The 14145-nt window shown below is 39.7% G+C and overlaps 1 protein-coding gene across 1 annotated transcript in view; it reads left to right on the forward strand.

Moving 5' to 3' along the window:
- Positions 1-7340, forward strand: part of GLB1 (galactosidase beta 1) — a 40865-nt gene extending 33525 nt beyond the window's left edge. The window contains exons 15-16 of the mRNA XM_058029489.1: positions 1821-2060; positions 5771-7340. Of these exons, the coding sequence (XP_057885472.1) occupies positions 1821-2060; positions 5771-6031 (501 nt within the window). The 3' untranslated portion in view covers positions 6032-7340. The remainder of the gene's footprint in view (positions 1-1820; positions 2061-5770) is intronic.
- Positions 7341-14145: the final 6805 nt, after the last annotated feature.

Below are 14145 nucleotides of genomic sequence, written 5' to 3' on the forward strand. Positions count from 1 at the left end.
AAATAATCCTCTAAAAGCAGGATCTTTCTGAGTAGAAAAGGCAGCCTTCCTTGGGTAGCTTTGGACTATGTGCATTGCTTCTTTCTGTAGACTCCATCCCTCATGCTCTCCTTCATGTTGATTTTGAAAACTGGGTATAATTATACCTTGGGTTTTAAAAACCCATGTGGTTTTGAAAATCAGTTAGGGGGAAGAGATTCCTGTCTTGTGAAGCCTTCCATTTTTTAACAAGGAGGATAGGTTTTCAGGGTTTTGTTTGGCTGGAGCTTCATCACTTTTTTGAGCTTGAGATGGAACTAGGCATCTAGCTTTTGGGAAGGAATTTTTAAAGGATTTTGGTTTTAAAACATCCTGTTGATCTAAGTCATGTTGTTAAAAGACACAAAGGAAGGAAGAGTGTGGTTTCTGTTATTTTATGTGTCTATTCACATGCACACTGGCACCTATATCTCCGTTTTACTCGGAAAATGTATATCCACATCTTGGTACACTGAGTCACTAGCCCAGGACATAAACTTGTACAATAGCGGAGAAAGTGGTATTTACTTCCTATAAATCTTCTCCAGATAAGGATCATTGAATGTGTATTCTTATGCAGACCTAAGTAAGAATGTTTAGTACGTACTTAATGTAATTTGAAAAATCACTCTGTTGATAGTGACTACGGATGAGCTTAGGGAGGCAGGTTAGAAAGTTCAGGCTAAAGTTATGTTGCATAACTTCAATTGATTGCTAGAGAGAATAGAGTCTAGGTTGTATAGAAAAGTTCTCTCACTTAACTTTTGACACTTGCAGATATTTTTTTGACATAAGCAAAATAAGCTCCTGTTCTGTAGTGGACATTAGGTAAAGGAAGAGAAAACCTCTTAGTGCTCATACAGGTGGTGAGCTTTTTGGAGACAGTGCAATGCTTAGGAGATATCACAGCAGACACACGACATAGTATCAGCTCTCCAAAGCCATGGAAACTGTGGTTAGCTTGTTCCTGTTTGACATGTGATGTTTGCAACATAACTAGTGTTGCACCAGCTGTGAAAATCAGCTTCTGTGCAGGGTCGAGCAGTTAAAACCAGCCCCTTGCATTGCACTGAAACACTGCTTTAGGAACCATTACTGTAACAAGGTTAGGGTGTGTGCAGGGGTAACTTCATGTTCTTTTCATTCTTCTTAAATGATGACCTAACCTTGCTTTGCCATTCGGTGTGCAAGCACCCCAGTGTGCTGTGCACCCCTGTGTACATGGTCCCATAGGAATGAGATGGGATTCCACGGGCTTGAAGCTGGCTGTAAGCTGAAAGCATTTCACTGAATTGGGCATGTGCATTGATTTTACTGTACTGTATCTTGTCTGGAGAAGATATGCGGGAAGTAAATACCACTTTCTCTGCTATTGCACAAGTTTAATGTCTTGGGTTAATGACTCAGTGCTACCAAGCGATGGTATCTCAGGCTTAATGACATTTAATGTTGCTTCTCCTTTTTATTAAGCCTCAGGTTTTGGAATCGTGTCCATGTAAAAGCAAAACAGACATTTTTCCAGTTACAGCAAAAGAATTTTAAAAAAACTCTTATGTATCAATGAAAGCCTGAAGCTCTGAAGAGGAACAGATCTTTCACAGAGAATAAATGAAGCCCTTTATTTTTAAGCAAAGCTTATAACTTGGTGAAGACCAGATGCTTGTGGTTTGTGTAAACAGATTGGGAGTCAGCTGTTACTTTGATTCAGTTTTTATTTGTGACTGATTTATAGTTACACCCAAATAACTTCAATAACATCAGCTAATTATATTTTTGTATTGTTTCTTTTTTCTTTCTCCTAGGGTCTAGTTTCAAATTTAACTCTTGCTGAAGATATACTTGTTGGATGGGAAATCTATCCTCTAGACATAGATGGAGCAGTGAACTATGACATTATTTATCCCCTTCCTAACCAGAACACATCTGCTGTCAAAGCACTGAGTTATGAAGTACCTACATTTTACACCGGTACTCTTTCAATTCCTGGAGGGATTCCAGACTTGCCACAGGACACCTATGTCAATTTTCCTGGTTGGACAAAGGTACACATTTTTTGCTGTAAAAACCTCAAAGTCCACTTAAAAAGCTACTGAAACTTCTATGGACAATCAAAGTCCACCTCTCCTAGATGGGTAGACATTGGTCATAGAGGTGGGTGTCTCAAATTTATTTAAATGACTAAGAAATGGATTCTTTGCTTTAAATAAATCTGGGGATGAAACAAGAAAAGGGAAACATATTCAGAAGATACATGGTGTTGATGTACAAAGTGGAGCATCACAAAAAACACCCCCAAACCAAAACAACTGAACCAATGCACCCAAGTTTTTCAGCAGTGAGAAAGATTAACTGTCAGGCTGTTTAGAAGTGTTGCATTTGGTTGTGCAGGGAGTTTTTTTGGATCGTATTTGAGGTGCTATGTTAGGAACTATGGATCCTGTTGCAAAGCATAAAGAGTTGGACTCTGTGGCTGATGGTGTGCCACAGATGTGGATCTAGTGCATGGTTGCCTGTACCTGGACTGAATGGATGAGGGAGCACTGCTGTGAGAAGCTGTGGGCAGATCTTTGCCAATGGGAATTTCTCACAGGGTTGGAGTGTAGCTAGAGCAGGAAGGAGTGTGTTTTCATAGTGACATGTCTGAAACCACCAGCATGCAGGATGGGTGAGGAGCAGCTCCTGGTGGGAGGCACAGGGAGCAGAGTGTGTGCACTGAAGTGCTCCTCTTTGGAAGCCTAAGTGTTTAACTTCAGGCTTTAGGGAAATGCCTGTGGCAGTGTTAAATAGCAAAATTGTTCTTTTCTGAAACAATTAATTTACTGCTATTAAAATAAAGTAGGAGAAAGAACTGCTTTTGGTCTGTCTCCACTGCCAGTATTGTAGTGGTTAAAGCACTTCACAATATGCAGTAGGCTGTGACTCATGGCATGCTCTTGGTGTTGCTGACACTGAGCTTAGATGAGAAAGTCTGTCTTAGTCCCTGTCCCTGTATAGTGCATGTCACACAATCACTGAATAAAATTGAAAAAATAGCTTTTTAGTAAATTCTGTGACCCTATCAGTCATAAATCTTCTTCAGGAAGTGAGGTGGCCACACATGCCAGTTTTAAAATGGCAAGGTAGTCCAAGAATTCTTAGGTACTGGTGAAATCTTTTACTCTGATCCATGGAAACCTCTGTTCTATGTAGTTTTTTTACCCTGTAGAGCAGTCCTGGGGAGAGATTCCAGATGAGCTTTAGTTTGGCTGTTGAATTTATCCTTCAAGCTTTATATGGATTGGATGAGAGTTTGAAGTAAGATACCTGGAAACTGAGACTTTCAGATAATTTTACAAATGAGCAAATGCCTTTAAGGTAGATGGGTATAAATTCCAGTCACTGTATGTGTGCCTTAGTTCCTTGCATGGCACTGTGTAAATTACTTAAGTGTGGAGTGGGATTCTTAACAGGAGTTAAAATTCACCTGTCTGAGTAGTTGAAAAACCACAGAAGCAGCACTTACCAAGAAAACTTAAAGTCCTAATGATGGGTTCTGCCTTTGCAAAGGCAAGGAATATAGCATGAGGGACAGCCTGGAAGGAAAGGTGCAGTATTAACAGTGTTAACCTGTGTTGTAGTTTGCTTGCTTAAACCTTTCAGTAGTAATAAAACTTACTCCACCCTCCACATGAGGAATCACAATGCTCTTAAGCATACACGCCACTGAGTGAATATTTAGATTTACTGGACCGTTTTTTCTTCAAAAGAAAAGAGGATTTGGAGTCAGAACTGTTCTTGTTTTCTGTGGAATCATGGGCTATAATTGCTGTCCCTACTAAAGGAAATCTTGCTAGTGAAGATGAAGTTCCTCCCTCTTTTATTTTGTCTAGGGCGTATTTATTAGTAGATATGATGTCATAATTTGCTTGTTTGGGGCTTACAAATTCCTGAGTGTGGAGTCTTTAGAAATTGCAGTGATAAGAAAGCCAGTTTGGAGTTGAGAAATGTAAGTTCTTAGCTTTACTGGAAAAAAGAGTTACAGCCAGTGACTGATTCAGATCAGAAACAGAGACCTGTCTGATCATATCTCCTGCATCAGAACTCTACTGCAGTTGATTCCCACACTCAACACCTACTTCCCACAGATTGCTGTCATTCTCTGTGAGAGGAGGGCCACAGTCTAGTGGGTACACTCACTCATCCATTTTGTGTGTGGGGAACTTGCATTCATGCCATGTTTTCTTCTAAACCTACTACAGAGAGTAGTGTGTTTGAATAAAGACAAACTTGATTTTAAAAAAAAAGCATTTGAGGCCAAGGTTTATTAACACCTTGGCAGAACAGTGCAAGATAGGATCTTATACCACGGAAGTGGATACAGAGGTGAAATAATTCAGCTGCATTTGCACGTTACTAACTCCTTAAAAAGTTTCTCTTGTGAGTTCGTAAAATTTATTTTCATAAATACCTGAAGAAAGAAACACTAGAAAAATACCTCTAAAGCAGCTTGAACCAGCAATACTTGTTATATTACATTTCTGCTTCTGTAAATTGTGTTAAAATATTCTGATATCAGCTATCCCAAACAACTTTAGAAGTCACTGAATGCAGCAAAAGTCCTACTTTCCACTGATTCAGACAATTTTATTATGTTTATCCGTGTACATCCATGCCATGAGTCTGGTTTTCCTCTGTTTTGATTACCAAAGGCCAAAGCAAGAGGGAGAAACACAGATGCAGTTATCTGTTTCCATCCCTTTTCTTGACACTAAACTCTTGTTTGATACACAGTGAAAGGACCCTTTGGAGGAGTAAAACCAAAATATTTATGCAAATCAGCAGTATATCCTCCCTCTGTCTTGAGAGCCAAGACATAGCTCAACTCAGTAGGAGTCAGTTTACAGTTTTACTAAACATTCTGCAGCCTGCCAATTTATGGACTTCTGGAAAAATCTGCATTTATGTCACTTCAGTGTGTCTGTAGATAAATTAGTGTTTTCACTTTTTACTTTTTTCCTTGCCCATTTATTTTAATCTTTTGAATTTAAGGTATTTATGATGTTAGTACGTTATTTTGAGCTAGGGGTTCTGACCCCCTCAACTATAAAAAGCAGTTTTAAAAATTTATATGCCACAATTTCATAGTACTTAAAATAATACTAGGAGATCCCAAGGCTTTTAATGGTTGTGTGTAACTACAACAGTACTTTATTGCAGTGTGATTGCAGAAGTACTTTTGTCGACCAAGCTATTACAAGTAAAAGAGAGATCTGAATTTCATGTGTCTAGACAAGCTGTATCTTGTATCTTGTGATTTTGAAATCACAGAACTGGGGCTACCAAGGTGTTGTAGTCTTATACTTGTACAGAAAACCATAAGAGCCTTATGATCTGCTTTTTTCTTCTGTGACTTCTTTCTCCTTTTAACAATTAGCTTCAAGCAAATACAGTTTTTGGATTTGTTTTGGTCTTAAACTTGGAGCAAAAATCAGTGCAAGGAGCCTGCAGTTGTTTCTCTAGTTATTGTCATATTTGGAGTTACTGCAGTATTTTACCACTTCCTTTTTAAATATTAGCAATGGCTTTGACTGCTCAGGGAATTTGGGTTCTTTTGACTGTCATTAGCATAGATTTTCTATCCTTGTGTTCAATCAAACTGAAAGGTGAAAGGAGTTCAGTTACTATATTAAGAATGTTATGCTTGAGCCTATTTTGTCATTTCACCTCTGACAGATTATTAAAATGTTGTTATTTTTTCTTTCTCTCTTGACAGGGGCAAATTTGGATCAATGGCTTTAATCTTGGTCGCTACTGGCCAGCCCGTGGTCCCCAGCTGACCCTTTATGTTCCAAGGAATGTGCTCGTTGCCTCGGCGCCAAACAACATAACAGTGCTGGAGCTGGAGCGCTCTCCCTGCAGCGCCCAGGCGTGCGACATAGAGTTTGTAGATGAACCTAATATCAATGCAACCCTACTGCATGAAATTGAGAAACCCCCACTCTTTATTAGAGAGATGTGGACAAAGCATCTATAATGATTGAAGTATTTATTCCACCCTCTGCCCTTTGCTTCTCTTTCCCTAAAACCATTCTGTGTAACACAGGGTCTTCGAAAAGGGGAGGTTGTTTAGGTGAGGCAACTTCTTAAATCCTTCAAAGATATAAATTTTTTTAAAATCTCTCAGTTAAATATTGAATTTCTTTTTAAAAATAAAAGCTGGAGCTTTGAAATTTGCCTTGGACTGTGAAATTGCACTCAACTGGAAGGTAATGTTTTCATCAGCCTAGTGAAAATGTAGTCCTTGTACTCTGCTTATATGCAGTAACCTTCCTATGCTTTTATTTTTCACCATGTTTTGCAACGGGAGAGAGGAGCCACAAAAGGTGTGCAGCCCCCACTACCTTGCTGGTTTCACTTAAGTGAACTGGTAAGTCAGAGCTGCCAATAGACAAGACCCTTTAGCTTGCCTAATCACTTTATTAGAGTATCAACATCATTTTAATTTTATTTGGCTTACTGCCAGCATTGAGTGGACCTCATTTTTTAATGCAAGTGACTTTCAGAAAATTTCAGTTGATTTCTTATAGGACCAGTGAGAAAAACTGTGGAAGAGAGCATTCAGATGCCAGCTGTTCCAAACAGCAGTAACATGGAGTCTCATCTGTCCCCTCTTGGAAAGCCAATTTACGGCTTCCCTGATGCTATCTCTGAAGACTTAAAGTAAATTGATATGTACAAAGACAAGTGAAATTTAGGCTGCTTTGATGGAACCACAACGTCTGACTAACCTGCCTGCAGAATGTGGTTTTAAAATTATGAATTTCTTTCTTTATTTTTTTTTGTTTGAGTTGGGTTTTTTCTGGTTTGTTTGTTTGTTTGTGTTATTTCTTTTTTTTCCCTATTGGTCGTGGTGAACCTGCTTTTCATAGGCCAGCAACTTGGAAGTGGAATGCAAAGAATTTTATTTCTCTTTTGGTCATTAATTCACATCAGCTGTTTTGTTCAAGTAAACTGATGGTCTTTGTAAGTGACTGATATTTGCAAAGATGCACAAACTCCATCAGTACATTTGACTTTCTGAAGGCAGAATCTTCTTTTTGATTCTTGTGATTTTGGTGTCAGTCATGCAAATTACATGGTGATATTTAAATAACAGAAAATGATCAAATCAAGTATTTTCATAATCTGTGATTTCTTCCTTTGATTTTTGTCTGACATTATTAAAATGATTATTTAAAGATTAAATTCTTCCTCTGTGTGTTTGAGAAAGAAAAAAAGGATGAGAGAATTATGAGCATATATATTAAGAGAGAAATGAGATTGGAAAGTCTTGGTGGATGAGGAGTTATTCTTGTTAATGTCTTGTTAATTTTCTCTGTTACCAAGATCTGTACAAAGAAAAATGAAGCAGCTAGATGAGCTGACCATAAACTGGAGGTGCCACCCTTTTCTGACATAGCCAGTGCAAGATCCTGGCTATTTCCTCTGATGAGGACCAATACTATCACTGGAGAAGAGGGTGTGAAAGAGCACCACCCACTGCTGCATGTTTGGCATGTTTGATGGACTTCCAAAGGAGACAAATGTGGCTCGTCCAGGACAGAGCAGTTCTGCTTGTAAATTCAAATGTCAGTTCCAGGGTCTGAGGGCTGTGTGTTCTGTACCCAGACATGATTGATTCTTGGAATGGTCTGCTCTGACCACAGATTTTTTTCTTTCTTGGCACCATCCCTATGGTGCATCTGGAATATGCTCTGCATGCAATTAATTATCAAGTATTAATTACCTCAGAACTAGGCCTTGAAAGTAAAGGATGAAACAGAATCAGTTTTTAACTGATGGGTTTTGTGGCTTGGAGTGTGCAGAATGACAGTACTATTAATGTATTATTTAAGCTCAGTGCTGTTGCAGCTGACAGTATTTTTATTTGTATGGCAGTTAGTGCTGTGAGGGCAGTGGAACTCCTGGTTCTCACTCTAACTTCTTTATGTTGTACTTGTGAAAACGTAAAATGTACAACGTGATCTGTGAGACTTCACTTTTCACCATGAAAATTATGTAATATTACCTGCAGAAGGGCTTTGCATCAAGATTTATAAACATGCATCTGATTAGTTCTAAGAATAACAGTAGCAATGTGGAAAGAATGGGTTTAAAGTTTTTCAAGTAGGGCTCTAGATAGCTTCTTTAGCATACTTGCCTATTTACTGCTTTCAGTGAAGTGGTCTCCTGTCCACAGAAAAGAGCTGAAAATTGTGGCCCCGATTCCTAATCCTCTTCTGCCTACTTGGAAACACTGCTGGACATGTTATCTGAATGTTCAGAAAGGAGGTCCCTGTGACAAAGGACCTTCAGAATACAGCTCTAGCAGGAGGAACCTGTTGCCAGTTGCTGCTGCTTTACCAAGGATGTGTCTGCAGGTGCTGCAGCTGAGTGTTGTGCCCTGCCTGTGCCCACACTGGGGCACTGTGCCCACAGCACATGCCTGGGACTTACCTTAGGTTTCCTAGCCTGGGCATGGAGTCCTGCTGGGACTGAGTGTGATACAAAACAGGACAGTGTGGCATTTCCTCCTTTGCAGCCTCAGGCTGGTTAGTCATTTTAACCTGTCCTCTAATGTAGTTCAGCCATGTCCAGAGTGGAAATGTAATCAAAATTAAACCTTCTGACTGAGGGAAAATGAGTAAGAGAACAGGGGCCATAGGGAGTTACCTGGCTGACTTTGACCCTGTGGGCAAGGCACTGGTGGGCCTAGTTCCAATTTGTTTTTGAAAGGCAAGGTGTGAAAGCATTGTCAGACCCCTGGCTGGAACCTGTGGTGTAGTTGTATGAGCTATTCCAAGTGCTGGTGTTCAACAGGATGGTCCCTCTGGTGGAGCCAGCTGCCTCCTGAAGGCCTGGCAAGAAGGAATATTCCTAATGCTAAAACTGTGGGTCCTCAAATCTTTCCTGGTGCATCTCCTTGGAATTTGCAAGTGTGTTGCTTGCACAGGAGCTGAGTAATGAGCACAATATTCTCTCATTTTGAAGTATGGTATTTTGTCGGAATTAGTTCATAAAAAACAGAAGTTTTACACTGATTCCCTCTGGAGGGTAGGCAGATGCTTGCAATTCTGTAGGGGGATGTCCTTTGAAATTTACCCATAGAGTAGCTGTAGTGGCTCAGCTTACCATAGATTTTTTTTTTTCAGCTCTAGAGTGGGGTTTGTAAACTTATTCTATAATCCTGTTTATGCATGAATGAAAGCCTTTAAATGTGGTTATTTGGGATGAATGAGCAAATAGAGGAACAAGAACTGACTGTGTGCTATATAATTGAATTCTATTTCTTAACTTATGTATGAGACTCTTTCATAATTTAACTATCTTACTAAATGTTAGTCAACATTTTCTAGTCCCTGAATGACAGGATTGAGACTTGACCTTGTTGTCCTTTAGACTCTCTGTGCCTTTTGTAATTCTCTGGTGCAGACAGCTCTCCAATCTCCTCCTCTTTGGGAGCTTCACAGTGCCTGTTGTTTTCTCTCGCAGTTTTTTGGATGAAATACTAATTTTTTGTTTGCGCAGTTTGAATGCTTTCAGGAGTGACTAGAAATAATCCTTCTGCCTGGACAGGAAAACCTATCCACCTGACAGATGTGTGTCAGGTGTTCAGAAATGACAATTGCAGAAGAAGGATAATCCTGTGGTTTGCAGTGTGCTTTGAAGGAGGTGATGCTGTTATTGTACAGGCTGAGAAGGTGACAACATTTTAACAGATAATACACAATGAAAGGTTTGTAAGAGATAATCTAGCCCTATGTCTCTCTACCCTAAGGCAACATCATTTGTATCTTAAATATTCTCAGTGTGTTTCTTTAACCTAGCCTTCAAGATTTCTTGTGATGAAAACTCCAGTCTTTCCTGGGCAAGTTATTCCAGTGTTTAGTATTAGGAAACTTGCTAGTAATAACTGAAGCCATCATTGCTGTGTGTAAGCCAGTTATAACTTTCACTGTCCACGGCCAACACAAAGTATTGTGCTCTGAGGCTGTTTTGTGCCCTTTCACTTTCTTATCTCTTTTAACTTATTTAGAGAAATTTTAAGAGGTGCAGGGTAACACAGAGAAGATTTAGCAAGGATGTGAAAGGGCAGCCAGCTCCTGAATGACTTGGCCCAGGTGTTACAGCATCTCTTTTCAATAGAAGTTACTGAGTTGCAAGACAGTTGTCTTGCAGGCTGGGACTTAAGGCATAGCAGTTAACCTCAAAGTCCTGGCTGGGAGCTTATGTGAAAGAAGAAACTGGAAACTGCAGAAGAATGTGGTCTGCTTTAGTGGCTCTCCTTCAATGAGAAGGCAAAACCAGGCAGAAATAGATTATCTTAGAACTTGGTGCTGTGGCTGAATGGAAAAATGTTCAAAAAGTACATCACAAAGATCTTACTTATTCTTTTGCTGAATAAACTGTGTGTATGTAAAAATCCCTTTTCAGAAGATATTTCCTGTTGCTTGTTACATTATCAAATATGGGAGTAGTGACCTTTCCCTGTTTCGGGGGAAATGTTGAAGGTCTGTGTTACCTCAAGACATTTCATAAAACCACAGCTTATTTCAGGTAATGCAATCCCCTTTAACTAGGATATATGGTGTGGCCAAGGAATTTGGGATATATTTAAGAACTCCTGTTTTGGGCTTTAGCACATGCACCTGTCCCTCAGGAGGCAAGTACACACAGAGCTCCAGAGTCAGGATCTTAGGAAGGTCCCACATTTAACTCCATAGAGTTGGACTGGGAAGCACAGGCTTGTTCCTGAGGCTCCCCAGCACAGTTTGATAGCAGACCCTGTGCCAGCATCATGGTTACCTCACTGTCTTGCACTCTGTTGTTGTGCTTACAGCTGTGTGATTGTAACTCAGCCTCTTAAAATCTTTTGGTAGACAAGAGAGGGGAAAAAACTGGCACCCTTATAAAACTGAGAATTCAGTTTGAAACTCCATCTGGAGGTACCTTTTTAAAGTACAGTAGATTTGTTGAATATCAGTGCAAATTCAGTAAGAATATCTAGGCAATATCTATGGTCTGAAAGGCTTTTCCTGTTTTCTTTTTCACTGTCAGTATATGCAGTATTTTTATTAAACTTAGTGCTTCTGTAGGGCTCATGCTTCTATACTAATATTAGCTGAGCATTTTCAGTGTTTGTAAATGTGGGCCAGAGCACAGATCTGGGCCAGAGTGGGCAGATGCCTAGCAACTCATCCTTCTGATGCTGTAGCTAAGAAATTCTTACCTAGTTCCTGTTTCATTCTTCCTGAACTCTTGCTGGTTCTTCCTCCCACAGTAGGGAAGTCTTACATGTAGAAAAACTGAAAAAAATTCCTTCAATATGTGTTTATTTGTCTAAAATGGAGTTGATCTCCAATCCTTCCACCTATGCATTGGCAGTTTGCAACCTGGATGAAGATGCCTGTGCATCCAGCTTGCTTATGCCTGTCTCCTTTCTTTCAAATTTCATTCAGAGGTTCCTTTTCTTAAGTTCCTCTTGGTCAGATGTACAGAGTGAGCACTCTTTATGCATCTCTAGTCTAAATTTTGACAGAAGTCTGCCCTGGCTGTGGGCTTGTCCAATAACGCTGTCCAAAGCACTTGCCCTGGGAGAGGGTGAACTGCTGTTGTGTCTTGTGGCTGTGGGATCTGGTTTTGTTCCTCTGCTATGGCTGAAGGGGCTGTCCAGGATGAATTGTTGAGGAGAAGGAAGAAAAATAGACTGGTAGCTTGCTCCTAACCTTCCTCATGCCTTGCCTGTTGCTGAACTTTAGATCTTCTGTTTGCTAAAAGTGTTCATTGCTCTTTTCACAGCAAGCAGAAATGGAATAACATAGAAACTGTGAAGAAGAAAAATTTTCACTCTTTTCTTGTCTTCCATGTTGAATTCTATTTCTGGATGTTGAAACACTCTGCTGTACCATCAGGGCTTCCTGGAAGACTTTAAACTCTGAGAGATGGGTCTGGATCCTGCATACACTTTACATATTTTCTTTTAAGCTGTTTAGCTTTTTCCTCCTCAATTTTAGGATGTGGTCTGTACTAATAATAAATTGGTAGATTCAGTGGGCTGAAGAACCCAAGAGTCTTATACTGAACTCACAAAGTGTTAGCATGATTTCCTGCAAAATACTGTCTGTTGTGCATCCCCGTCTGTGTTGCTTTGCTGGTCCTTTGATCCTGAGCAGTATCTACTTCAAAAGCTGAAGTCAAGACAATTTCAGTCTTTTGACTCTGACCAGAGAGACTTTCTGATGTGACTTTGTTTAAAGCACTGAGTCCATCTAGCTTGTGCTGAAGTAGAGGAAAGTTTAGCAAAAACAGCTAGCAGCAAGCTGCCTATTTTTAACTTTTTCTAGTCTAACCCCTCAGGTCTGTTTGCTTTGATTCAAAGGCTTCAGAGGTGCTGGGGAAAAAAAAGAAAAAAGAAAGATAGATCCTGTCTGGATTAGCCAAATTTTATATTCTTCTTAATGTCTTTTATTGTGATAAGAAGGACCACCGTTAACACCCCAAAATTAAGCTTTTTCACCCATCCTAGGAAATAAGGAGAACTTGGACAGATGCCAGTAATTTAGATACAAGAGCAGACACTACCTATGCTGAAATGAGCCAGGAGGCTTTTTGTTGTGGTTTTGTTTTTTTCTTTTAAATTCTGAAAAACTCCGTCCATGCAAAGATACTGAAAAGAGATCACAGTAGTAGCATACTTGACTTGCATGAAAGTTGTTTCTCCTGTTCCTGTAGGTACAGTACAAAGTGCTGCAACTGGGGATGTTTAAGCACTATGAAGCTACAAGCTGAAAAGGATATTCAGTGTTACAAAGCATGATCTGGATGTGAAGCCTAGTGAGGACTGGGGAAGGCATAATAATATGTTGGGTAAAGGGTGGGTTCTTTTTTGGTTTTGATTTTGTGTTGGTTTTGCTTTCCTTGGTTTTTTGTTTATTGGGGATTTGTTTTTCTTTTTAAACTAAGCAGCTTGGCATTGGAGACGGGAAGAAAAATAATTTCCCCTTCTGGTACCTCCAGCTACAGACTGTGACCTTGCATCTCACTAAAGGTGAATGATGCTGAGCTCTGTAGTTTTCAGATTTCTTAGCTACAAGTGGAGAATTTTTACATGAAAGAAGGGAGGTGAACTGTAGTAAAGGTTCAGCTCCCCTGGTTGGATGTGCAAAGTGGGGAAAATTAATCCAAATCTTAATAAAATCTGCCTAACTGCAAGAATGGGGAATGTCCATCAGTACCAGGTCTGCTGGTACTTTATCCCCACCTGCTCATTACCATCTTGTCTTTCATTTTATCTGAGCAAGGTAGAAACTGTGCTGGTTCTGTCAGTCATTGATAGGCATCATCTATTTTCAGTTCACAAAACAGTAATTTGGATGGTCTCTGGTTTGCTTTCACTGTGGTTGCTGGTGAGCAAGCATCTTCTCTGGACACATAACCATCCTGTTGTGCTTCTCCTGCAAGGTGAGTGAAAGAACTTTCAGAGATTCCCAAGGTTTCTCCTCTCTCTGAGTTTGTTAAGGATTTGGCACAGCTCACAAGAACCCTTTTGTGTCAGAGGCTGAGGGCATTAAAAATACACAAAGATCAGCTCACATTTTTTGTTGCATTTGATCTCTTTATCTCATTTAGTAGTACTTTGTTTTTTCATATAAGAATAATGGCACTGAGTTTGCCTAAGGTCCATCTAGCCCAGTATCATGTTTTGAAGCAGAGCATATCAGATCATCTTCTTTTGAGTTTCAGGACTGGGAAATTTAAGGTGAAGTCTTTTTTTTGTACAAAGTTGAGCTAGAATTTCAGTGTTTTTAAGTTCTTTTCAGTACAACAGACTCAGACTTTGCTGATTCAGCTGCTCACTTGCCATGACTCAGTTTGCAAAAACAACATCTCAAAACTCTGAAGTTCATGCTCTGCAAGGCTAACTGAAGTACAGCAATTGAAATAATTTAAAAGTTTAAGTTCTGTTCAACAGTCTTGATTGGTGCTCCATAGTGTATTCTGGTTTGGGAGGTTGTTCATTTGTTGTCAGGCTGTAGACCTTTTGATGTAAAATTTTGATGCTGGTTTGGTTTTGAAAGAATGTTCCTATCCTTTCTTGTGAAGTTCTGT

The sequence above is a fragment of the Melospiza georgiana genome, chromosome 1, assembly GCF_028018845.1.
Source record: "Melospiza georgiana isolate bMelGeo1 chromosome 1, bMelGeo1.pri, whole genome shotgun sequence".
NCBI classification, from domain to species: domain Eukaryota; kingdom Metazoa; phylum Chordata; class Aves; order Passeriformes; family Passerellidae; genus Melospiza; species Melospiza georgiana.